Genomic DNA, 25,446 nt, shown 5'->3' on the forward strand with positions numbered 1-25,446 from the left:
CAACCTTAGTACCTTACAGTTTTACCGTGTTTATTCGTGTATTTTGATGAGATGATATCTTTGCACCGTGTATTCAAAATTCATGCCTCATCCTAATCCACCGTGTTGCTTATTGAGTTATTTTTCCCAAGGTTTGACTGGCCACCTCACAGTTCGAGCGGATTTAAACTCGTACAAAAAATGCTTTAATTTATTTGAAACTTAGATAGAGTGAGTAGATTTTGTTAAAACTTGTATATGGAGTAATACTTAAATCGAATAATTATACACTAAATATGTTTTTGAATTACTTTTTTTCCTACATTTTGACACTAGTTGTTACTCTGCTAGCATATTCATTTCAAGTCAAAAATAATGATAAATATTATAGTGGTACTCCCTTCGTTTTTAAATACTTGCTCTATTTCTCCATGCGTGGAGTTTTAGGAGAAATTGGATAAAATAATAAAATATGGAGGTAGTGGGGTAGGTGAAAGAATAAAAAATTGTAAAAAACAAAAGTAGTTGAGAGAATGGGAGGAGAGAGAATATGAAATTAATAAAATATGATTTATATTGGGTCCACTAATTGAGATAAAGAATTAAATATTGTAAAATCTTTTCAAATAAGGAAATAGAGCAAGTATTAAAAAACGGTCGGAAATGAAAAATGGAACAAGTAATTAAAAATGGAGGGAGTAGTATTTACAATGAACATGTATGTATTTATTTTATGTAATGTAAGTATGCTTAACTAAGATAACATTACTAATACTCCTATTGTCCTAGGCACACTATACACTAAACTCTATATACTACATATTTTTGTGTGAACTATTATATCATATTTTTGTTGTTTTTAAAAAAAAACTACATATATAGTATTAAAACTGCATATTTATTTATGTTTTTGTAAAGAAAGTTGTCAGCTTGAATTTTACGAAGTAATTAGCATCAGTAGTTTTAATATTGATATTCATGTGGTTGATACGTGAATTATATGACTAGTATGAAAAGCGATTGATATTCTCACTCCCATCTGAAAGAATGAAGTTGCTAGCTTGCTACCCCTCTTAGCGCTTTGCTAGCAAATTAGTTTAATGATTACTTAAGCTCCCTGGGATGTGAAATTTATTATATAATACTCTTAGTTAATCATTAATTGGTTGCCTTGAACTTCATTAGCGTTCTAATTAAGTTATCTGAAATTTCTTCAACTTTTTGAATTTTGAACGTTAGCATAATTCTATGTTTTCAATTGGGAGTTGAGGACACCTGTAAATTTGTAATCGTACATCAATTAAACTATTGTCCTCCTTATTCCTTAAGATCTAAAAACAGAAAAAAGTAACTTAATTTTAAACTTTATTCTTATTTTAAAGTAAAGCACAAATTATTCAACCTGCCTTTTGCCAACGGTCTAAAACGAATATGCACACCCAAAAAAAAAAAAAAAAAAAAAAAAGAGACACATGCTAAGAACATCCAACAGACAACAGTCCGCCACTTACGACGAAAACCCTTACTGTAAGTCAACACGGTGATCTAATTGGTTGGACCCCACAAAACGAGTTTGTTGGCCATTATTATATTGAAAGATTTTGTGACCAAATTTGCCACTTTATTTTTGTCCCATAAAAGTAAAAAAAAAAGCATGTGAAACGGTTTTAAAATTCTCATACCAATATAATTTCCAAACTTTACTTTATTAAGGTGTCTATTAATAAAAAAACGAGGGTTTGTATATGATAAGTCACATTAAATTCTCCGTGTTAATCATGAATTCATATGAATTCTTAATAGCTTAATAGAGTTACCCATTACACATAATAAATTATAAAAAAAAAAAAAATTGAAAATAAGAACCAATGACATAGGATTCCATGGGAAACCGAAAAAGGGAAAATATAGTAAATGGTGAAAAAGACAGCCAAAACAAAGTTGGGTGTGTTTCCACCTTGATTCCCTCCTAGCCTCTCCTACTCAAAATATATTTATACCTTCCTTATCCCACAATAACATCTTTCTCCCAAAGTTTAAACTACAATCATAACCATGAATCCCCTATTCAACCTTCTCATCATATTCTCTTTCCTCCACTTTCACCTTCACCCCGCCGTCGCATGGAACGTCGGGGTAAATTACGGTACATTAGGGGATAACCTTCCGCCACCTGCTCAGGTGGCGGAATTCCTCAAAACAAAAACATCAATTAATAGGATCAAATTGTTTGATGCCAATTCCGATATTGTAAAGGCGTTCGCTAACTCGGGTGTTGCCGTGACAATTACCGTGCCTAATGGCGAGATTCCAAACCTTGTGCAGCTCCCTGGTGCACAACAATGGGTTGCTACGTATGTTACACCATTTGTTCCACAAACAAATATTATAAGAGTTCTTGTTGGTAATGAGGTCCTTCATTGGGGCCCACAAAACCTTATTGATAATCTTGTTGCTGCTATGCGTACCCTTCACCAAGCCCTCGTACAAGCTGGCCATAACCATATTCAGGTACGTACAATTTTTTTTTGGAGGTTACTTTATGATTTTTATTATTGCTTGTTTAGATGATTGATTGTGGTTTTGGGTAGTAATGATAGTTATTAATGTAGTTAGTTCAAAGGTACCAAAGATGATGTTTCATTTTCTTAGTGTTGAATAAATAATGTATTTATGAGTCATGAATGCATATATGTAGCCGTGTTTAATCATGAATTCAAGTCTGCAATGTTGCAGACTATCATGAGAATGGAAAATATGGTTGTCCATTTAGTTGCAACTATCAAATACAGAGTAATGCCGTTGTCCATTTAGTTGCAAGTCCGGAGTTATACTACTCGTGACACGGTATTGGATTAAAAATTACCCGTATTGGGTTTCAGTCTTAAAAATTTAAAGCGTGTTTGAAATTTTGATGTGGTTTTGCCAAAAAAATTTATGTTTGGTGTTTCTTGATTTGAGTTTTTGACTTAATAAATTGACGGCCCATGGAAATATAGATTAAAAAAAAGTGTTAATAATGTGGGGGGTAATAAAATGAGGCTCTATAATCTAAAATTTCTAAAAACCACACAATTCAAACCATAATGGTGATTGGTGAAGCAGGGTTGCAGCCTTGCAGGGCAAAGCAGACACCTCAAGTCCCCAACAGGCCAACACCATGGCCCTCTCTGTGCAGTATGAATGCATGATTGCTTGAATTTTGTACAGAGATATTATAAATTTAGCAATTGGATGAATTTGCACCACATTTCAATTGCGTTTTCTCGGCAAGCTCGAATTAATCTCCTAAGACCAAGATCTATAGTCAAGTTGATTAATTTGGGATGTGTGCAAAATGTTAATGTATCATCTTATATTATATACTTGTATGTAGTGTACTACTCCATATATTTAAGGCAAAATTGGCCGCAACACCCTGAAGCATGGCTTAGGTGCACTACATGGTACCTTAAATGTAGTTAGTTAAATGTAGTTTGTATGTTAGGTGCAACGCGTGCCAAGTTAAATGAAAATTCTGGCCACTTATATCACTGGTGGAGGTGAATCCGCACATGCCAAGTGAATGGGAACTGTTCACCATTTCTTTAAACTGTTCTAGAGAGTGAAGATTGACCTCCTCCTGTGAAATAAGTGGCGGGAAATTTTCATTTAAGGCACGCGTCGCACCTAACACTATAGTTAGTGGTGTTTTGGCTACTACGCAAAGTTCAGGGTGCTCAGTGCACTTAAGCCATATTTTAGGGTGTTGCGACCAATTATAACAACCCAAGTATAACAAAAGATTACTCCGTATATGACTATATGGTAAAAATGTATCATATCATTAAGTACGAGTACTATGTATTATAAGTTGGGAATTTGTGACAAAATAACACGGTAAATTGTTCCTGGCGTAGAATCTACAGAGTAACATTGAACTTTGTGATTAATCAATTAAGCTAATTGCTGTAAATTTCTTGTGAAATGGTGCATGAATTTTACATTAGGCTCCGCTTTAAAGTAATCCCAAGTATTTGATAACATGAACCAAAATGATTACTGAATTGTGGTATTCAATTAATTTAGCTAAAACTTTGCTTTTCCTGGTGAAAATGAATCGGATAAATGAAACTCATTTTATGCTCTGCTATGAACTACAGGTATCTTCTCCTCATTCTTTGGCCATCCTAAGCCGGTCACAGCCTCCTAGCACAGGCCGTTTTCGACCTGGATGGGACAAGGGTGTGTTAGCCCCAATGCTCCAATTCCTCCGCGAAACCAAGGCTCCTTTCGTCGTAAACCCCTACCCATACTTTGATGTTTATCCTAAGAATGTCAACTTCTGCCTGTTTAAGAGGAATAGAGGAAGGTTTGATAGGTATACCAAGAAGATGTACTACAACATGTTCGAGTCTCAGATGGATGCTGTCTACTCTGCCATGAAGGCCTTGGGCTATGCAGATGTTGGCATTGTGATCGGCGAGACTGGTTGGCCTACTGTTGGTGAGTCTTTCCAGACTTGGGTCAGCCCTGCAGATGCTCAAACCTTTAACTCGAGACTGGTTCTGGCTGTTAACTCGGGGAAAGGAACTCCTTTGATGCCTGGCAGGAAGTTTGAGACTTACATTTTTGGGCTGTTTACTGAAAACCAGAAGCCTGGACCTGTTGCTGAGAGGAACTTTGGGTTGTTTAGGCCCGACTTCACCCCTGTCTACGATATTGGTGTTCTGAAGAATGGACAAAAGGTAAATAACCTTCATCAGTAATGTTTTCTTCCTAGCTGTTTCTATCGCTTTTGCAGTTTAAGATTCATGATATACAGATTAAATTAGTTTACAGTGCCGACTCTAAGAAGAAATTTAGTCCTTTCTTTCCATGTAGTAGACTGTCAAACTTTGTTAGTATGATTCATAGCTTAAATCTCAGTTATTAAGAGCCAGGAATAGCAGGATTTTGTTCATGCTTGCTTAGTTTTATCTTTGGATTTATTACATTTCATTACTTGATCAATAAGTCCTAAAGAAGAATCATGATAAACTGTCACTGAAATTTAAGATATAATAGTACTAAGCCAACTAGAAATGTTTGATAGAGAAACGAAGAACCATATGTAAATGAGATAAATGTGTGTGAATGATATTGTACTAATGTACTTCGACTATCCCTCTCAACCTCTTATCATGTCTCATGTCTGAAGTTATTTATAGTTTTGAATCGCAATATATCATGATGATCTAAATATTTGGTGTTTCCTTGGCTTGCAGTCTCAAACGCGTCCTAATCCTGTAGGGCCACCAAAATCGACTGCTCGGCCTGCTGGACCTGGCCCTGCTAAAGGATGGTGTGTGCCTAAACAACAGGCCACTGATGCACAACTGCAGTCCAACATCAATTACGTCTGCAGCCAAGGAGTTGATTGCAAACCCATTCAACCAGGCGGTGCTTGTTACAACCCGAACAATGTTAGGGCTCACGCGACCTATGCCATGAACACATTTTACCAGACCAAGGGTCGCCAGCCCTACCAGTGCGACTTCTCCCAGACTGCTGTTATCTCTAACCAGAATCCAAGTAAGTATCAAGGCTCCTCTATACATATTTCTATGTGCTAATTAATAATGACATGTTTTAAATCCTGATTTCGAAGAGCCTAACCTGAAGATCCTCAATGATACGTAGATTGATCTAAGTTTTAGCCTCATACTCTCATTATCAACCGTCTTTTTTTTTGCTAAACTAAAATATTAATGATTAAAACCGATTTAAGCTAGTTTAGTTGTTAATCAAGACTAATTTTTGATCGATTTACTAGTTTACTTGTCATACATATGTAGCCAGCCTACCGATTAAAATTAATTTTTACTTGATAACTAAAAAATTTACAATTGACTTGAACAAGGCCTTAAACATGCTATCACATCAAAGATTTGCTACCTTTGAGTGTTCTGTCTTCTGATGTGCAAGCACACCTTGCATAGTAATAGACTTAGTTTGTAATCTTCGTGATTTCGATGTAATCAAGCTTAAGCTTAAGATCTTGCATCCTGAATCCATTCCATTGAACTAATTTATGCGTTCTTTTTTGCAGGTTATGGTACATGTAAATTTTAATCTCTCTTAAAGAACTGTAGGCAGAATTGAAGTCAGGGGATATGGATCAGGAGGGTCCCTTCAACAAGATTTTTTATTCTTGACCCATTGACAAAATAATTGTGTAGTCTAGCACTCCCGTTGATGGTCACTAATTAGCATAATGATTTATCATTTACGGTATGTAAATTATGTATGTTTTAATATATGAAAATTATGACATTTCATTATATATTTAATATTTGATTTAGAGGTTACCCTTTCTCCGGTCCCTCGTTCATCTCCAACTACAACGTATTCAAAATACCGAGTATTATTTTAATTTTACATTAAAACCATTACGCCCAACTTCGAAGTGTAAGTTTGGGGGGAAGGAGAGGATCCCAACTCCCTCAAAACTACTAAAATTTTAATCACCAAACGTATAACATACACGATAACACGAGGCCATGAAAATTGGGGAAAAAATGGATCAATCCCTAATATTTAAAGCGACTTTTATTATGTTACAATAAGTGTTTTGTAACTCTCTAACTATTGATTGTCTCAAATCTAATCCCGAAGAAAAAGGAAAGCTAAGGCAAAGGGGATTTGGGGGATTGATGTTTTCTTAGAGAGAACTAATCAAAAAAATTTCAAATTTCATAGCTTTAAATAAGCAAGTTGCTAGATTAATATTCAAATGAATTGACTAAATCAAGAAGATGGAGATGTGTAAACAATCTTGGAGGGACAGGAAACCTTCCTTACGAATCTAAATAAGTTTGGGTAAACTGATTGATTGAAGGCAACGGAAGCTTCAGCTTTAGGAAAACCATCTTCTCCTAAAAGACATTATGCTAATAGTCGATATTGTACTAATTAAGCTTACTTGTCTCTCAAACAAGGACTAGCAACTTTCACCAAACTTTTGTCTGTTTGTTTCTTGACAAACCAGGCTGTTGTAACATCTAACATGACCCTAACTTCATGTATCAATCTAAACCAGATTTCGCAGCATCTATTATACATTAGGTCGTGCATATAAAACACACACGTACATCTTACAAATAATGACTTTTATGTATGTGTTGTTGAATTTTCAAAAACGGATGGGAGTATTTCGTATGTCATTAATTTAAAGTAAACGATCTTGGTGATGGTGAAGAGAAAGATTGCATAGTAAGGGGAGTAGTTACGAATCAAATTTAGTATTTAGAGTTGATTACAAAAGTAAATTTTAAAAAAAATACTTGTAATAAAATTTTGACCACGTAAGAACTATGAAGCATTAGTAGGGATCATAAGTAATTTAACCAAGCCGCGAGAAGGAATAGGGTAGGTAACCACGTGATCCTATTACTTCTGCATAGAGAGCCGTTGTCTCTTGTCTATAGCAGTATAGCATACTACCTATAGAACAACATTCGTACATTCCATTTATTCTTGCATTTATCCTATTCTGTTGGAATTTAAAAGGTTCATCACTTCATCATCAGTTAATACAATGCTTAAAAAGAGGTCATAGATCTGAGTAGTAGTTGATACTCGTATTGTGAAATGGAGTTAAGATTTCCTAAAGAGTACGATCGTGGTCCAATGTTACATGCAATATTGTGCATTGCTACCAAAATACCGAGTATTTCCCAATCAGGCATACAAAATGCGTGGTCCAAAGCTCGACGCCAATCTCTGGATTGTTACTACCGATTTTGGTCACTCTGATGACTCTGTTCTATTGCCCTATCTTAGATGGTTCATATCTCCCGGAGGTGCATTTGGATTTTCTTCTTTACGACTCGTATTTCAAATCTTCCAAAAATAATGTTAGTCAGGAATTGATTTTCCGTACTTGTATTTCTGTATGAATAGGTATATGTATACAACATAACAAGATATTAGGGCCAATAACATTGGCTCACTAGCTATACAATATTAGGCTTAACATGTTTCAACTTTTCTATTTATTTTTATATGCTTCATATTCTTTTTTAAAGCTTGTGGTTGATGACACAAGAAATGAAAGAGTTGTTGACTGACAATTTGTTTTTTTATTGTTGAAATTACATCAAAACCTCAATTTAAGAGACTTTTTTTTTTTTTTTTTTTTGAAGACTCAATTTAAGAGACTTGTCCTTAAGGAAAATAAATAAATTAACGTCCTCTAAATATCTTGGCAACTTCCTATAGTCTTATGTACTTTTAAAATAAATTGAAACAAAAAATCTAATTTTAATACTATATTTTTGATATTATATAAGCTTTATTATTCTTCATTTCATAGTTTTATAATTAGCATTTATTTAGCGCAATTAATTTAATTTGAACTTACATTAGTACAGAAACCAAATTTATTTTAAACTTGCTTATTAGTTATTAGTATTACACATTGTATTTTAACTAGTCCTTATCTAAATTTCCTATATTCATTACACAATATTACAACTACAATACTACAAAGTACTTTATATATTTATAGTACTCCTTCGTTCTTTAAGGATTGTCTTACACTTTATTTGATATGATACTTGGTAATTTATCTACTTACTCTCTTTTCTCCTTGTCAATAATTGTGTCCACCTATATTTACAAAATCATTTTTATTTATCAAAAAAGTGAAATAAAGAGCAAGTCAAGATAAATAAATAAATAAAATGAAATAAAGATTATTATATTGCAATCTTTTAAGACAGAGAGTATATGGAAATTTATTATCTCATGGTAAAAATAACAATTTTCTCTTCACAAGTCAATTATCACTTTCTTCTCATGACCAATAATCATTATCATCCAATAATAAACATCTAAATCAACAACTAATATTATTCTTTTTAATTATTAAAAATGAAAAAAATCCTCCACTTAAAGACTAACTAATAATCTAACCAATGAACTCTATTTTGTCGATCAACCACTCACCAAAACCAAATCAAACCCCTCCATTTTCCCAAATTTCTCACCCAATTCTCTCTCCTCACTCCACAACACTCACTCTCTCTCTCTTCCCTCCCCTCCAAAACAAAATGCAAGATATCAAAAACCCCACCAAAAAATCCACCCCTTCTCTCAAAAAACCCAAACACAAACACCACAATCACATCCACCCTCAAACCACCACCTCCGCCGCACCAACCACCGCATCAACCGCCCCAAACATCTCCTTCAAACCAAACACCGACGTAAAAGGCCTTAAATTCGGCGGCCAATTCATCGTAAAATCCTTCACAGTACGCCGATGCCGCCCTGAAGAACTCTCTCTCCTCCTCAATCTCTCTCCTCCACAACCCCTCCGTTCCACCATCGCTTTCCTCCCTTCCAATTTCACCATCTTAGCCCACCACGCTTGGCACACCCTTACTCTTGGCTTGGGCACCAAGAAATCCAAAGTCATCATCTTCGTCTTCGACTCCATCGCCGGAAAATCAACCGCCGATCTGACGTGGCCTCACGAGATCCCTCTTGGTGACGTCAATAAACGGTTGATTCGTGGAATGAATGGGTGGGATTTTGCCAGGTTTAAGTTTAGAAAAGGGTGTATTACTTTTTATGTTTTTGGTGTGAGGAGAAGCGGTGAGAGAGGTGGGTTCCAGTGTGGTGAGGATTTGCGTAGTATTCTACACTCGGTTGTTTCTCTTAAGGATTTTCTTGATCATACGGCTATGCTTGCTTTGCCTAATCAAAGGTCTCTTAATCATTCTTCTTCCACTAATAATAATTCTCGTTCTGTTGCTGCTCATTAATTTTTTTTTTTTTATTATAATAATTCTTGTAGCAGAGTATTATTTTTTGGGGTAATCTTGGTTTTTATATTAATTTTTCCTGGGTTTTTGACTTGGTTGTTGTACTTGTACATGTTATTTTGTTCTACTAATGATCAATAAATACGGATATGTTAGCTTTTTTAATTTTCTTCGGAATACGTCTTTTTACATTATCAAGTTATTTAAATATGATGAGCAGAAGTGATACGTAGTAGTTAAATTATTAATTTATTACTAGTATTACTGACTATTGTACTAACTACATTTTGTAGGATTTAGCTGATTAACTTCATGTTTTGATATGTTTTAAATAGAATGTTATTGTGTGTTCTTCATTGCTTAATCTAAAATTTTGTTTGAATTTTGTTATAAGTCAATTTCGGAGTTTAGATAGTGATGTACTACGTACATTGTGAATATGAATTATGTGACATTTTTGTCTTGGAGCACATTTATTAGGTGTTATATTACTTAAGTTGAACTCAAGATAGTGATTTGATAGTATGCATGTAATCTTCTTGACTCTTGAATTATTGTTTTATGTCAAATTGTCAATCACTTGCAATATAAGGAAATTTTTTTCGTCAGAAAGTTTGTTAAATTTTGTTGTTTTCTGTTTTGTTTGGATTCATCATCATTCATGAAGTGAGTAGGATGATTGTTTTTAATAATAATCAATACAAAGTATTAATAGATGAAGAGTAGTTGTATGATCTCTTATCAACGAGTAAAATAGTGTTAAACACTACTAATTTATTGATTATAGGCGCATTTGATAGTAGTTTTTGAAGTAGTTTTTAGGGTTTTGATTGACATATGTTTAATCAAAGTAACATATAATCTGATTTTTAGCATTCAACAAGGTAGTGGTGGAGTGTTAATGAGCTATAACTCTATGAGGCAATATCTTGCAAAAGTTAAAAGAGTTTAGAAGTATCAAAATTAGCTCCTGGAATAGGGATTCTTTTTCACAATAGATACTAAATTGCATTCAACAAAGTAGTCCCGGAGTTAATACCATTATACTGTGCTCCGTACATACAAAGTATTGTAAGATTTGTAACCGAGTTACCGGGTAGTTAAAAATGCAATTAAGGAAAAAAAGAGAAAGAAGGAGAATAATTTGGTAAAGTGTGAATGATGTGGTACCAATTGGACAGTCGTGATAAGATTACTACTAACCTAGAACATTCTAGAACTTTACATTCAAAATGTACATACATAGAAGGCCCTAGAGACTTCTAAGATGCACTGGATGAACCTTGAATATTCTAGAGACATCCTCTCTAGAATACTCCTCCAAAAGAACTCCGTAGATAGCTCCGGAACCTTCTAGAAGCTTCCCACGTTTCCCGGGCTACCTGCTGCACAAATTTGTATTTCGGGACCTTGTCTTAGAAAGCTGACACCACCATCGTCTTCCTTGGCCCAAAATACGGTGGACCCCCAAATTTGGGCCCATTTGGACTTCATTTGGGTCTCCAAACGACCCATTATTGTGTTACTGTCAAGTGGGTGTTCACTAGGATTTTAAGCAAGGTTCAATATAAAGCTCTTTAGGGGGAAGTGCTTACCTGAGCACCAAGGCAAGTCCCCTAGCCCCGATTGTTGCCTTGCTGCCTAGTGACCTTCTTGACGCCCATTCTTGGTGTGGGAGATGACCCGTGACAAATGGTTTCGATCGAGAGAGCTTTTCAGGTTTTGGAACCCAGTAATCTGACTCGAATCTAGATTAGTCGATCGGTAATAAGCGGTTGGATTACCAAATGATCGAGGGGATAAAATTTAAAATTGCAAACTACGAGTACTTTAGTGATCGACATATATACTGTTTGCTTGTGAGTAGCGAGTGGCGAGATCTGAGTCCCTTCTTACAAATTCCAAAGCTTAACACATGATATTTTAACAAATTCCAAGCTCTCTCTATTAATTTGCCACAGAACCCACGTCTAACATCAGTCTTCAGAATTCTCCCCCTTTTTTTTTTAGTCTTTTGGGAAAAATACAAAAAAAAAAAATGATTAATTTGTTATACTTCTCCGTATATGTCCAGATCCCCTTGTTCTTCATTCAATGATTTACTTTGCCTATTTTTGTAAGGATTTAAGATTGTCTTCTCTCAACTCTCACAAAAGGACACACATGTCCGTTTCATATATTTTTTATTTTTGACAAGATTGTTTTATCATACAATGAGAATACTCTCATTAGTTATGAATCAACGTTGCAACAAAAATACTTGGATGCATAAAAAAACCTAGATTCAACGGGGCCGGGGAAATGGGTTAAAAAGAGACTATTACTTCGTATTATTATTTTGGTTACTTATTGGTGTTACATTTGTAATTGGTCAAATTGCCAAAAACATGCTCTTCATGTAAATTTTAACCAATTATCATGTTGTCATTAAAAATAATTGTCATTTTCAGTATTTTTTTAGTTATATATAATGTAATACGCTTGCAAAATACACATAGCATATAATACAAAAAACTTTGCACTTGAAAAACTCAAATTTATTAATTTTTGTTAATCTACAACCTCTTATCTTAAACCAAAATAACACGAGTTAGTCAAATTTGGTATTACTTTTTTGTTTTAATCTAATTTATTATTTATTTACTCTAACCTAGTTAATAATTATCATTTCATCAAGTATTCAAGTTCTAAGTTATATTTAATTTCTCAACCTTGCTTACTTTTCCCATCAATTAGCTACTCTACGATTACATTTTCTTTCTATTTTTTTACGATATATGGTATATAAGAGTCATGATTTACTCATCATCATACCATCTTTTTGCATACACCAATGTTTCAATTGCTGTATCAATTACCAAGATAAAAATGGTCCACATTCAACCTACATATGGCTAAATAGGCTAATAATGCATACCACTATGTAAAAATTGTCAACCATACAAAAATATTATTAATTGATAAGGGAGCAAGAAAACATTAATAATAATTATAATGACAGAAAGATAAGAAGAAGAAAAAAGATGAATGATGGCATGGTGCATGGTACGGATGGGTGTGATGATGATAAATAAAAAAAATAAAAAAAGATTAAAGTTGTTTGGACAAGGTGGCAATTGTGTTAATGAAACATTTTTCAACTGAAAAAAGATGATGGGCCAATCTAAACAATAGCCCATAAGCTTTATGGCCTGAAAAAAGTGAATAAACAAATGGATTTCTTCATTATTCTCTTTTCTCTTTGATTTGGTGTCACCCTCAAGCTTTAATCAATGCTCTCTGTTATCACTTATCAGAATACCCCACCAATACAGCGGTTGCACATGAAAATTTGTACTAGCTTACAATTGAAACTAGGGTTATGTTTTTAAAAAGTACCATTGATGGAGGAAGATATGGACCTTGTATCAAATTTGCTTTTCAATTGTCGCGAATGTGTTAAGGTGATATTAACGTTTGAGTATGTTCTAAATGACTAGCATATAAGTCTAATGAGCTACTTTATCTATGGTTGCGCTCTACCATGTACCGAATGAGTTAGGCATTAATCATTGTCAGTCAGTTTCATGATTGATCAGGGAAAGAATTATAAAAGCGTGATTTATGTACATGCTTATAATATTAGATTCAATTTGACAATGTCCCTAACATTTGATAAACTATGGATTTGTTCTAGATGAAACACATTTAGTTGACCAATTTACATAGAACTAAATTAAATTACAATTTCGTTCCACTATCCAATTTTAGAAAATTCATACTCATATTTGATGATCTAAAGATACACTCTTTCTACATCATAATACCACTAGTTTTAGGTTATATGACATGGATAATCATACAAGTATGTATTAATTTGATAATATAATAAAGTTAGAAATTCATCACCTTTCCATTATTATGGTCCTTTTATAAGGAAATGAGTAAAGTGTTTTACCATTGGATATGGCTCAAAAAGCTCAACATTAAATAGGATTTTGTTGTGCAAATTAAACTGAATATAGCAGATTTGCAAGCCATATCCATTAAGAAGTATTATATGTGTCCGGAAAAAAAAAAAAAAAAAAAAGTATTATTGTGCGTTGCAGCCCAGTGTAAGGGGTCTATCCCATGTAAGTCCACATGATTTATAAAAATCAAAAACTAAAGTAAAAAACATGAAAACAAAAAAGTGTAACGCCCACCGTGGGGCTCGAACCCACGACCACAAGGTTAAGAGCCTTGCGCTCTACCAACTGAGCTAGACGGGCTTGGTTGACTTCAATTGTATAGATAATTAATTATAATATATATTAGTGTAGGCTATTGACTTTTCACTGGAAGTTACTAAAAGTCAATATCATAAGTAAGAATTTAAGGGAATAATCATACTTATAATTTTATATGTAGTAGGTGGCTTATGCTGTTATGTGTGAGCTAGATTGTAGAATCGAAAGTTGTTTGGAAATTGGAATTGTAGAATGTTTCTTTAATCATTTATTATAACTTATAAGATTGTTCTCGCCATGAATGACCACACACTTACAAACAAAAATATTAATGTTAAATTAAGAGCAACATACTTTCCCCGTTTTTCTTTTATTGCACCATAAGAACTTTTACACTATTCACTTAATCTTCTTTTATCATCATTTGTGATTTATCCATTAGGAAAAACATAGTCATGTGGGATCTAGTTAGATTCGTCACGAAATCTACTTTTCAAATATCAATATTTTTTTTTATAATTTTTACAAAAGTATAATTGAAGATATTAATAGCTAAAGTAATGCATTTGCAAGCTTAAAATCCCTCATGGTGCAATAAAAAAAGAACGGAGGAAGTATTAAAAATCAACTAATTTGGATTCAAGTCTAACAAGTATTGGAGTATTCCGTTTCAAAAAAAAAAAGTATTGGAGTATTCTTAAATCTTATCTCAAACAAGAGACTTTGATTAAGTTAGAACAAGTCGCTTATTAACTTATCTAAACACTTGTTGATTACAATTAAATTTTATATTCCATAGTAGTTAATACTACGTATAATCTAATTACAAAGTACAAGTATACAACTATTATCTTTACAATGCTTCTTGATTCCGGCTAGTATCTTAGATTATATGTCGACAATTTTTTTAGGGTCAAAAAGGAGAGGAGAAAAAATTTTGTTGGGTCGCTTGGAATAAATTGTATACATTGAAAAGCAATGTGGGCTTGGCTTTAGAAATATGAATTTTTTTAACAAGGCCCTACTTGCAAAGCAAGCTTGGCGTGTGATTTCCAATGAGGAGTCCCTTATGGCTAAGGTGCTCAATGAAAAGTATTTCCCTAACTCGACATTGATGTTTTGAAGTTGATGTTGCTATGCGCAATGCTTTGAACATTACAATTGAAGCGGGTTTTCGAAGGGTCTGCTTAGAAATTGATTGCTTGAAGCTCCATAATCATTTGGTGAAGGGCTTAGTGCCTCCTACGACTTTTGGTATGATCGTGAATGATCTATTGTGACTTGCTCGATTGTGTCAGGATGTATCCTACTCTTTTATGAAGAGAAGTGGCAATTGTGTTGCCCATGGGCTTGCCAAGTTATGTAATCAGTTTGTTGATTTAGAGTTTGGTTGGAGGAATATCCAAATGATGTAAATGCTCTTGTTTTGGCTGACTTATGCCACTTTGGTTAATTAATAAAAACTATTGCTTCCTGTCAAAAAAAAAAAAAAAAAACTATTACATTAAAAGTCCTTTTTTTTTTTTTTAAGGAACTATTACCTAAAAGTCTAAGTTACTCTTATTTTTAATTTTTTATTGAAGTAAAGTTATACTTACTCCTACTTATTTTATTTCCTCTATTTTTACTTTTTTTTTTCAAGAAAATAAATCTAGTTTGACAGTATTCGTAGTGTAAACAAAACTAAAATTCAGTGTAAAAAAAAGGGAAAAAAAAAAACTCGGTGGGAAGGAGTCAAATATCGTGAAAGAGAGAGAAGGAGACGGCGAAGATGGGCGGAGGAGGGCTGTTGACGGTGGTAGAACTGTTCGGCGCCGCCGCGTTACTTGTTGTCATTGCCATTATTTCTATCATCTTCTTCGAAGCTTACAATCGCCGATTCAACAATTCGTATGTTATCATCTTCCCCTAATTTTTAGACTATTTCAGTAATTTTTTACTCTTAATTTTTCGACGATTTTGGTTTTTGTAGTCATGTTGAAGGTGAAGCAATTTTCGAAGATCCAAATTCTCTTAATAAGGTAAAATTTTCGATCAATTTTAACTTATATTTCACTTAATGTGTTGTATTTTCTGAGTTTAGATCAATTGATACTGGTGTTTGAAAATTTGATTGATTCTAGGGTTTCTATTGTTTTGTAATTTTTGTTTTATGAATTGTATGTTGATCTTACTGAATTTTCTGGTTGTAATGTTTTGTGTTGGATACAAGTATGATTTAGTTAGACCTGTTACAAAGAAAGGAAATTAAATCAAGGAATTTAAGATTATTGTTAGAAATTAATGGTGAACACTGAAAACTTCCTTTGCTGTACCATTTCAATAGATAAATTTGTTATTGAAGTTGTTTCAAATGTGCTTAAGAATACCTATTACTTAGAGAGTGATAATGCATTATGTGATGAGTGGATTGTGGTATGAAAATTCACAAATTTACTTTTGTGATGGAAGAATTAAGGGACCTTAAATATATATAACCGATCGAAAGGTCTGATTGGAAAATGTTACTCGTCTAATTCTTAGGCACACTTACACTGGTACGTCATGCATCTTTTTCGTATTTTATGTGCCAAGAGAACAATTATTGGCTACCAGTGGGCATGTTTAAATGTATATATATGGAGTATTAAAGAACTGTTGGAAACACATTTGAATTCACTCCTTTTTCGTCAATGCTGATTTGTTTGCTTTTGAGCTCCACATATTCAACTTAACCTAATTGTAAAAATTTGCTTGAGGTATCTTGCTATCAGAATTGTTGACTTCAGTAGGAAACTATTTTCTCAGGTTCCATGCCCTTCAATATTTGATCCCGCTGAGAAGTATATATCTTTGATAATTCCTGCATTTAACGAGGAGCACAGACTTCCAAGTGCACTTGAGGAAACTATTAAGTAAGTTTGTCTAGGGTACAATGGCAAAATAAGATCCTTCAATATTCTCTCTGTTTGTCTGTCTGTTACCTCTTTTGTTAGTGCTTTTAATACAACATAAGGCCCTGACTTTGATATATCTTACATACTATGTTTTGGAAAACTTGTCTGTCCCCCCAAAAGATAGTAACTATTCTTCTCTGTTATTCCTGATGCTGTAATTATGTATAGATTGGTGACAAGTTACATTATATGTAGATTTAATCATTTGAATTTCAAAGCTTCAGAATTCAAAAGAATGTTTTCTTGTTAGGTATCATAAATTCATAATTTGTTTACATTATATGGTTTACCCTATTTTAATGTATGAACATTAGTGGGTGGTATGAACATGCCTTGATGCCTTGAACCAAGGTGAAAAATTGGTGGAAGTAAGAGAGGACTGGGGGAGTGGCCTACTATACTGACAATCAGTGTTGTTTCTGGTTTGGCAAATGGGATAGTCATGATGTTTAAAGTGCAGAATGATACTCTTTGCATTCTACATGCTTGCATAAAGCTGATTCTTAAACTTAGGTCTACGGAAACATCAGCCTTTATGCTGTGATCTATGTTACATGAACTCGGGAACGGGTGTCGGACACAAACACATGTCCAAGTGCCCGATCCGGCAAGTTCCAAAATTTTAGGACACGGGGACTTTGTCCGATATTTGGAACGAGGACACGTCAATACGTCACTTAAATTTATATAAATAAATTATAGATTACAAAAGCTTTAATTTTTCATTACGTCCACCCCTATATTTTGTATTTTAATTCTTTCTTGGTAAATTCTCCTAATAAATGGCAATCTTCTTCTCTCCATCTTCTCTATATCAATTGTGGTCTTCGAACAAAATGTGTTTTTCTTTCATCTTTCTCCTCTTTTTTTCCTCTCCACTCTTAATGGAAGTGTCCGAGTGCACAGTGAAGGGTCGGACATGTGTCCCGTGTCTGTATTAGTGTCCGTGTCTGTGTCGTGTCGACACGGACACTTCACAATTTTAGCCGTGTCCGATTAACATAGGTTGTGATCAATGCTGAATTATATGATCTCTGATTCCCTCCTATTAGAAGGCATGGTCAGCTCTCTGCATGTATAAGTGCTGTCATTAAAGTTATGTCACCACTATGGTGATTTATCTTGTCTTATTGTCAGCAATCTGCAACAACAGGGAGGGACCTAATTAATGATTCATATATTGTCTTATTTTCAGCTATTTGCAACAGCGTGGAGAAAAAGATAAATCGTTTACTTATGAGGTATAACCTAAACTGCACTAGATTTGAATATGCTGTGCATTGTATTACATGGGTATATCATGCTTCATTTTTAGGGTTTGTTTATAATTCGACTTTGTATACGTAGTATCAGGAACAGATGTGCATACCGTAATGCTGTTTAGTTCCATTATTTGCAGCATGTGTAGTATGCAAAAGAATGGTCAAGGTTTATGCAGGGAGTACCGGAGTATCGATATTGCAAAAAATATTCAAACTTATTTTTGAGAAATTCCTATTTCGAAGAAAATAGCCTGAATCCTCAGGCTCTTTCAGCTTTTATAATGGATAATAAATTTGAGATAGATTAAGTTTCTACCTCTAATGACTTATGACCTAATGTAAATAATTCACTAAAGAGATATAAGCTAATAGTGTGCTTTATTAATTGATTACTTTCTGATTCATTGTAATATTTGTATTAGATGAGCTCTTCATATATTTAGCATAGGCATTGACAAATAACATGGATTTTGATGTTAGGATCCTTAGCTTTATCTTTATTGCTATAAGTTAGGAATTTTGCTTGGGCTTCTAATGATCATTTACTCTTTCTCAAAATAAAAAATGGCTCATTTACACCCTGGTTTGTTTAACAACTCTATTTGTTAAAACATACTTGAGAACTGCAAGGATCTGTAGTTCTTCAAAATTTTACACTGATGTCAGCAGCAATTTTGTGATAGATAATCTGACACTGAAGTAAAATTATATTATGTGGTGATTAACGATTTCAAATCATATGGTTTGTTAGGTGATATTAGTGGATGATGGAAGTGTTGACGGGACCAAAAGAGTGGCATTTGACTTCGTCAGAAAGTACAAGGTGGAAAATGTTAGGGTTCTTCTTCTTGGAAGAAACTATGGGAAGGGGGAAGCTATTAGAAAAGTAAGTTAACTCAGGCTAGTCAACAACTTCTTGGAAGTATATTTGAATGTTTCTGGAGGAACTCTGCTGCTTGGATGACAATCAGATAATAACTGATTGATATTCTTTGCTTATTTGAACAGGGAATGCTTCATTCTCGTGGTGAATTACTTCTTATGCTGGATGCGGATGGAGCAACTAAAGTCAATGACTTGGAGAAACTTGAAAATCAGGTTGGTACTATTTATCTCATTCTTGAAGTCACTATATACAGAGAATGATGGAGAACAAAAAGGGTATAAACTATCTTGGAGTATATAGATCATAGATGCATGCGTGTTCATACAGTGTATTGGCCATTAGATTCTTACAGTTGCTGGAAAGGAGACAGATGTAAATGCTTCTGGTGGCGGTGATTCGAGTTTTGGAGTATGTGATGTTCCTGTTGCTGCGTTTGGTTCACGTGCTCATCTTGAGGATAAGGCTCTTGCTACGGTTTGGCTCCTCAACTTTGCCTTTTTATTTGTGGTTTTAACTGCAGAACTAATGCTAATATATATGGTTTTTCTCTTATTCAGAGAAAATGGTATCGAAACTTTTTGATGAAAGGATTCCATCTTGTTGTTCTTTTGGCTTCTGGTCCTGGTATCCGCGATACGCAGGTGTTATTCTTTGATATGGCTTTGTGTTGGATCTTCATTCTCATAGAAATCACTAATTTTTCATTCTCATAGATCTAGAAGTTGTATGAAGTACACCTGAAAATGCATTTATCTTACCATGGGTTTTGCATGCCTGCAGTGTGGTTTCAAGATGTTTACCAGGGCTGCTGCACAGAAACTTTTTGGAAATGTTAGGTTAAAAAGGTAATTATAAGCTTTCTATGCTGTGTTTAGATTAGTCACCTTAAATTAAAATGTATGTATTGCAGTGACTGTTGAAGTTTATATGTGACATGCTGTATTAATGATATCATTATCTGTTATCTTTTTGGTTCTTATCTGTGAAAATCATGTGAAAATCCCTCTCTCAAGAATTTCAGTACGATGCCATATTTGTGTTATTTATTGAGTAGTCTATTTCTTGGAGTTCTGGCTTTTCCTTTGAAGCTGCTTTAGGAGTGTGCTTTCAGGATAGCAAGATGGTAATGATCTTGGTATGCAATTATGCATTTTCAAAGACTCTTAGTTTCTTACATGATTCTAAACATAAGAGAAAAAAAAGGGATAAAATTAGAGAGATTTTTGTATTTGCCCGTGAAACAAGAATTTCTCACTTCCTGCAGATTAGTTTGGTTGCAATTACTAGGAGATGAAAAAAATTCATCCCAGGAGTTGGTGTCTCTGTTTCTGGCCTTTGTACGTTATGTTCTATCGATACTAGGCGCTAGCACAATGGTTGCGAACCATGCTCTTTTTAAATTGATACCACTATACCAGCCATAACTACTGCTTTGAATTATTTCATTATACGTGCTTTAAAATGTTATCATTCATCTTCATCGTTTGCCTGTTTTACAGGTGGTGTTTTGATGTAGAGCTTGTCTACTTGTGCAAGTGGTTTGGCATTCCAATGGTTGAGATATCTGTCACTTGGTCTGAGATTCCAGGATCAAAGGTGAACATGTTGAGCATACCCAACATGCTTTGGGAGCTCGTGCTCATGTCTGTAGGTTATAGGACAGGTATGTGGAGAATCACTGTCTAAGCTTATTTGGTGTACGGTGTACCTTCTTGGATGAAACCTTCTGGTATACGGCAAGACATCCAGAGCGGCTTTTAAACTTTCACAACATGAGTTGCTTAGAGTGATTGTCCTCTCATCCAGTTTTACTGATTCCAACCAAAGGGGCTATACAGGTGAGCACTGAAGTTGGGTTGCCTTATGGTTGCCATTCATTATTGTATAAACTGAATGTGAAATTCATTTTGGAGGGATCTGTACTACACTGCTACTATACCTAACAATAGCCATCTAACTCGTGGTAGAGGTAGCTATAGTGGATAGAGTAATACGCTAAGTTGAAAATTGTATGTCTTGCCTTGTAGTTTAAGTTCAGGACTTGAAATTTGTATTCGTTTCTTTTTCCTACAGCTTCACACAGCTAAGAAGATGAGAATTATTTGTATTAATGTTTATTGAGGCACTTCATAATGTGGCCAATTTTGCCTTTCATATATATACAGTTGGAGATTTTCCATCTTTAATTTTGAATATTCATTTACCCAGTACTCTACTGACTACTAAGCACTATATAATTGCTGGAAAGAGCTACAAAGAGTTGTGATCTAAACGGGATTTGATATCAAAACATGGGTTTTAGCACTTAACACTTTTAACTAAACATAGCTGGCATCACTTATAACGATATGTTTTGATTGTTTTCCTCGACATTTTGTATCATATCAACAATGGCTGCACCTTCACAATCATCACCTTCAAAGCGATTTGTTTTGGTTGTTTTCCTCAACATAGGATTTTATGTGACCGACTAGTGGCGATATATGGTTCCAAATAGGACTATATGACCCTAGGGGACACCCTTTACATTTTTTGAAATTTTGAAAAAATTCTTGAAATTCGTCGAGAAGCGTGGATTATAGCTTTTAATTTGGAACATTTTTTGAATTTTTTGAACCAGAAAATGAAATAGGTAGAGTTGCTTCCCATGGACCCTTGGGAGTCCAATTTGGATAGTATTTGTATTAACGTGCCTTTTAATTTAGCTTAAGGTCTTCTTCATTAACGTCTTATCCATTAATTCAAGGTCATCCCAAGCTTTTATAATAACTGACTAGTGGCCTATATGGTTCTGGTTCAAACAACATTATATGACGCTCCCTACATTCACTTTCATTTTGAAGCATTGGTGGAGTTTCACTTTGAAATCAAACAGTAACAAGCAGAGTGCATTTAGAGGTGCTATTATTGCTATAACATGGCAGAACAGGCATATTGAGACGTGTAGAAAAAATTGCAAAGGATTTGATTGAACTTCCAAAAATTACTCACTTAAAAAGAATTTAACAATTTTTAAACAACTCCTCACCTTCTCATGGTCATCATTACAATATGTGAGAATCAACATATAAATAAACAAAAAATTGCATGAACAGCAGGTTTTTTCTGTACTTGAAAGCTTATAATAGGGTCTTCCATTAAAGAGATGACGATCTGAAGTAACATTTGCACCCATTTCGTCAAGAAGCTTAGAAGCACTTTCTGTGGACAATTGATGGCCCAGATTCATCGTACTCGGCCTTTGCAATCCACATCTGTGATATAGTAAAAAGCATATTAGATTCAGGAAATAGATAAAAATAGTAATGTCTGTAAAAACAAAGTATGAAATTTTGTGTCCACAATCAAATTCAAAGCTGCCCACCTGCTGGAATGTACTGAGGGATGCCAAGATGGAACCTCCGATCCAAACACTGTATTTTCTCTCAGGAGGTGCCACTACCTTGATCTTCATGCTGCTGGGGGCTAGGGCTGTGATTTCCTTGCTCATTCTGTCAGCAATACCGGGGAACATAGTAGTACCACCACTGAGGACAATGTTTCCGTATAGATCCTTCCTGATATCCACATCACACTTCATGATAGAGTTATATGTAGTCTCATGAATACCCGCTGCTTCCATTCCGATGAATGATGGCTGGAAGAGAACCTCAGGGCAACGGAAGCGCTCAGCTCCAATAGTGATGACCTGCCCATCGGGAAGTTCATAGCTTTTCTCAACTGAAGAGCTAGTCTTGGCTGTCTCCATTTCCTGCTCATAGTCAAGGGCAATGTAGGCAAGCTTTTCCTTCATATCCCTTACAATTTCTCGCTCAGCTGAGGTGGTGAAAGAATATCCACGCTCAGTGAGGATTTTCATCAAGTGGTCTGTTAGGTCACGACCAGCAAGGTCAAGACGAAGGATAGCATGTGGGAGGGCATATCCTTCATAGATGGGGACAGTGTGACTGACACCATCACCAGAATCCAGCACAATACCTGCATGGATCAGAGAATATCACATGAAGTTCTGCTGTGTAGAATTCTGAGCATCATGCAGGCAAAGTTTTGGAACAGATAGAATATGAAGAATCAAGGGGAATGTGGTCATGAAATCGTTATTGAACAGAAGGTATTAAAAATATTACACTATTAAAAATTGAAGCTCCATATTTTGTTCTAAATTTAGATGTTCATAGAATGATATGAAAACTAATGCCCAAGCTATCTTTGACAGCTTACCTGTTGTACGTCCACTGGCATATAGAGAAAGAACAGCCTGAATTGCAACATACATAGCAGGGGTGTTAAAAGTCTCAAACATTATCTGAGTCATCTTTTCACGATTAGCCTTAGGATTTAGAGGTGCTTCAGTCAGAAGAACAGGGTGCTCTTCTGGAGCCACACGTAGCTCATTGTAGAAAGTGTGATGCCATATCTTTTCCATATCATCCCAATTGCTTACAATACCATGCTCAATAGGGTACTTCAAAGTGAGAATACCACGCTTGGATTGAGCTTCATCTCCAACATAAGCATCTTTCTGACCCATGCCAACCATGACACCAGTGTGACGGGGACGACCAACAATACTTGGGAAGACAGCTCTAGGAGCATCATCTCCGGCAAATCCAGCCTGAAAAAAAAAAAAAAAAAAAAATCGTTTTATGATAAATGTGGGAAGATATTGATAAAAAAATGTGTCAATATAAAACATCAGCTAAATATAGCCAGAGTTGGACAATACCTTAACCATCCCAGTTCCATTGTCACAGACAAGTGGTTGAATGTCCTCACCGTCGGCCATCTTTTATAGTATGCTGAAATAAAACCAAAATCAGCTACAGATTATAATTGATAATGCTGCAGTTACTGTAGCTAACGAGTGGTCATGTTAACTAAATGGCAACTTGATTTTATCTCTGGACTGAGAGGGCCAACACATTCATAAACAAAGCATTAAATTAAGTGCTTAAAAATAAGCCCTTTAACAGGAAAGCACAGAAGATCACCAAATTTTGCATCCTACTTGAGACTTTTAAGGGCCATCAAATCCTCTCCAGTCTTTTTAGGTTGATATCTTTCAATCACTTTCTTAAATAGTTAAATCTAAAAAGGATCATTTTTACATGTTCAGGCTCTCTATCTGTTCTATAATCAACTTAGATGTGCCATTCCAACTCATAACTTCCTAAGAAATTGATTAAATGTACGAGTTTATTTCTTACTCCAATTGTGTTGTACCCTGGCGATGTTTAAAAATATTACAGAGTATAATTCATCAAAATTTTAGAGAGGAAAATGGATTACAAGCTGTTACAGAAATTCCTAAAAAAACACAATATAAAGAATATGCTGCAGACATCTACATCTTAGGCAACTTGCATTTTAATCTTGCAGTGTCAGTCGCACATAACATACATCACTGTCTTACCACATCCTCACTCCAATTGTTTATCTTTTACAATGTATACAATCAATCCTCCTACTGTAAGTGAATCTTTAAAACAAATTATCCTAAGAATTCTTGGGATTCTGAAGTACCTCACACATCACAAGCTAAATTCTACCATCTCTCAGGATTCACTTGTGAATGTTATACAAATGAAGTCCTATTTGCATAGAGCAAAAGTCGAAACTCAAAGCATGATACGGAGTACAATTAATGAAAGACAACGATGAACAAAAGCTACCACATTAAAATCATAAGATAGAAATCAAAATTATCTGATGATCCTTATTATATATCACGCATCCATTCATTTTGCAGATTTATCAAATTAAATGCTTACAAATTGATGATTACAAACTAGTCTCAGATCATAGAAATCTACACTGATTAACTGAACTCTTTCAAATTGATCTTCTGATAATGTCCATATAAAACCATACATGTTAACAAATTTTAACATCAATATCATCAAAATGATCAAAAAAATTACGAAAGAATCAGCTGACATTATGATGAAATGGAAAATTCGCAGCGAAAAAAAAAAATCAAATCAAATCGAAAATTGCGAATTGACAACAATGCCGATTATCAAATTGAATCCAAAATAAAAATTAAAAAAAAAAAACAAAAAACAAATTCTCTAAAATGCTGATCAATTAATCAAACCTTGAATTGCAAAAATTCACCTCAAAATTATCATAAATTGCACCAAAAAACGCGCAACAAAAAAGCAAATGTCGATGATCAAAGATTAAAAGACCAAACATATGAATAAAAATGGAAGAACAAAGATTAAGAGAGAGAAAACGATGATACCTTGAAGAGAGAGAAAGTGGAGGAGAGAGAATATGTCGAAGATGAATGAAAGAGAGAGAGAGAGAGAGGAGGGAAAATGAGAAGAAATGGGGGTATTGCAGAGGAATATATTTTAAGAAGGTCGTTGTCACATCTCC

At 34.5% G+C, this 25,446-nt stretch overlaps 4 protein-coding genes and 1 non-coding gene across 5 annotated transcripts; 3 read left to right on the forward strand and 2 right to left on the reverse strand.

Moving 5' to 3' along the window:
- The first annotated feature begins 1,677 nt into the window (after nt 1–1,677).
- LOC110715318 (glucan endo-1,3-beta-glucosidase-like) lies at nt 1,678–6,331 on the forward strand. The gene is made up of 4 exons (XM_021893887.1): nt 1,678–2,490; nt 4,122–4,706; nt 5,226–5,532; nt 6,050–6,331. Exons 1-4 carry the CDS (start codon nt 2,035–2,037, stop codon nt 6,070–6,072), a joined length of 1,371 nt encoding a protein of 456 aa, XP_021749579.1. The 5' UTR covers nt 1,678–2,034; the 3' UTR covers nt 6,073–6,331.
- Nucleotides 6,332–8,689: 2,358 nt separating this feature from the next.
- On the forward strand, nt 8,690–9,935 carry LOC110715320. Its single transcript, XM_021893888.1, has one exon. The coding sequence runs from the start codon at nt 8,919–8,921 to the stop codon at nt 9,768–9,770; it is 852 nt and encodes a 283-aa protein (XP_021749580.1). The 5' UTR covers nt 8,690–8,918; the 3' UTR covers nt 9,771–9,935.
- Nucleotides 9,936–13,947: 4,012 nt separating this feature from the next.
- On the reverse strand, nt 13,948–14,020 carry TRNAK-CUU. The gene has a single exon. It is a non-coding gene; the product is annotated as a tRNA-Lys (tRNA).
- A 1,610-nt stretch (nt 14,021–15,630) lies between these two features.
- LOC110715289 (dolichyl-phosphate beta-glucosyltransferase-like) lies at nt 15,631–21,248 on the forward strand. Its single transcript, XM_021893856.1, has 10 exons — nt 15,631–15,868; nt 15,951–15,999; nt 16,766–16,872; nt 18,110–18,155; nt 18,928–19,062; nt 19,185–19,274; nt 19,405–19,536; nt 19,620–19,703; nt 19,843–19,907; nt 20,562–21,248. Exons 1-10 carry the CDS (start codon nt 15,750–15,752, stop codon nt 20,746–20,748), a joined length of 1,014 nt encoding a protein of 337 aa, XP_021749548.1. The 5' UTR covers nt 15,631–15,749; the 3' UTR covers nt 20,749–21,248.
- A 756-nt stretch (nt 21,249–22,004) lies between these two features.
- LOC110715281 (actin-1) lies at nt 22,005–25,382 on the reverse strand. The gene is made up of 5 exons (XM_021893846.1): nt 25,310–25,382; nt 23,789–23,861; nt 23,284–23,677; nt 22,427–23,040; nt 22,005–22,316 (listed from the first exon to the last, which is right to left on the reverse strand). The coding sequence occupies exons 2-5, from the start codon at nt 23,846–23,848 to the stop codon at nt 22,251–22,253; spliced, it is 1,134 nt and encodes a 377-aa protein (XP_021749538.1). The 5' UTR covers nt 23,849–23,861; nt 25,310–25,382; the 3' UTR covers nt 22,005–22,250.
- Nucleotides 25,383–25,446: the final 64 nt, after the last annotated feature.

This window comes from Chenopodium quinoa, unplaced genomic scaffold, assembly GCF_001683475.1.
Source record: "Chenopodium quinoa cultivar QQ74 unplaced genomic scaffold, ASM168347v1, whole genome shotgun sequence".
Classification (NCBI taxonomy): Eukaryota; Viridiplantae; Streptophyta; class Magnoliopsida; order Caryophyllales; family Amaranthaceae; genus Chenopodium; species Chenopodium quinoa.

Coding starts and splice junctions, on each gene's coding strand:
- LOC110715281 (XM_021893846.1), bottom strand. CDS start 23,848: ATGGCCGACGGTGAGGACATTCAACCACTTGTCTGTGACAATGGAACT. Junction 23,678..23,788: donor ATGGAACTGGGATGGTTAAG/GTATTGTCCAAC, acceptor TTTTTTTTTCAG/GCTGGATTTGCCGGAGATGA. Junction 22,317..22,426: donor CCCTCAGTACATTCCAGCAG/GTGGGCAGCTTT, acceptor ACTATATCACAG/ATGTGGATTGCAAAGGCCGA.
- LOC110715320 (XM_021893888.1), top strand. CDS start 8,919: ATGAACTCTATTTTGTCGATCAACCACTCACCAAAACCAAATCAAACC.
- LOC110715318 (XM_021893887.1), top strand. CDS start 2,035: ATGAATCCCCTATTCAACCTTCTCATCATATTCTCTTTCCTCCACTTT. Junction 2,491..4,121: donor CTGGCCATAACCATATTCAG/GTACGTACAATT, acceptor TATGAACTACAG/GTATCTTCTCCTCATTCTTT. Junction 5,533..6,049: donor TATCTCTAACCAGAATCCAA/GTAAGTATCAAG, acceptor TCTTTTTTGCAG/GTTATGGTACATGTAAATTT.
- LOC110715289 (XM_021893856.1), top strand. CDS start 15,750: ATGGGCGGAGGAGGGCTGTTGACGGTGGTAGAACTGTTCGGCGCCGCC. Junction 16,000..16,765: donor ATCCAAATTCTCTTAATAAG/GTAAAATTTTCG, acceptor CTATTTTCTCAG/GTTCCATGCCCTTCAATATT. Junction 19,537..19,619: donor AGGATAAGGCTCTTGCTACG/GTTTGGCTCCTC, acceptor TCTCTTATTCAG/AGAAAATGGTATCGAAACTT.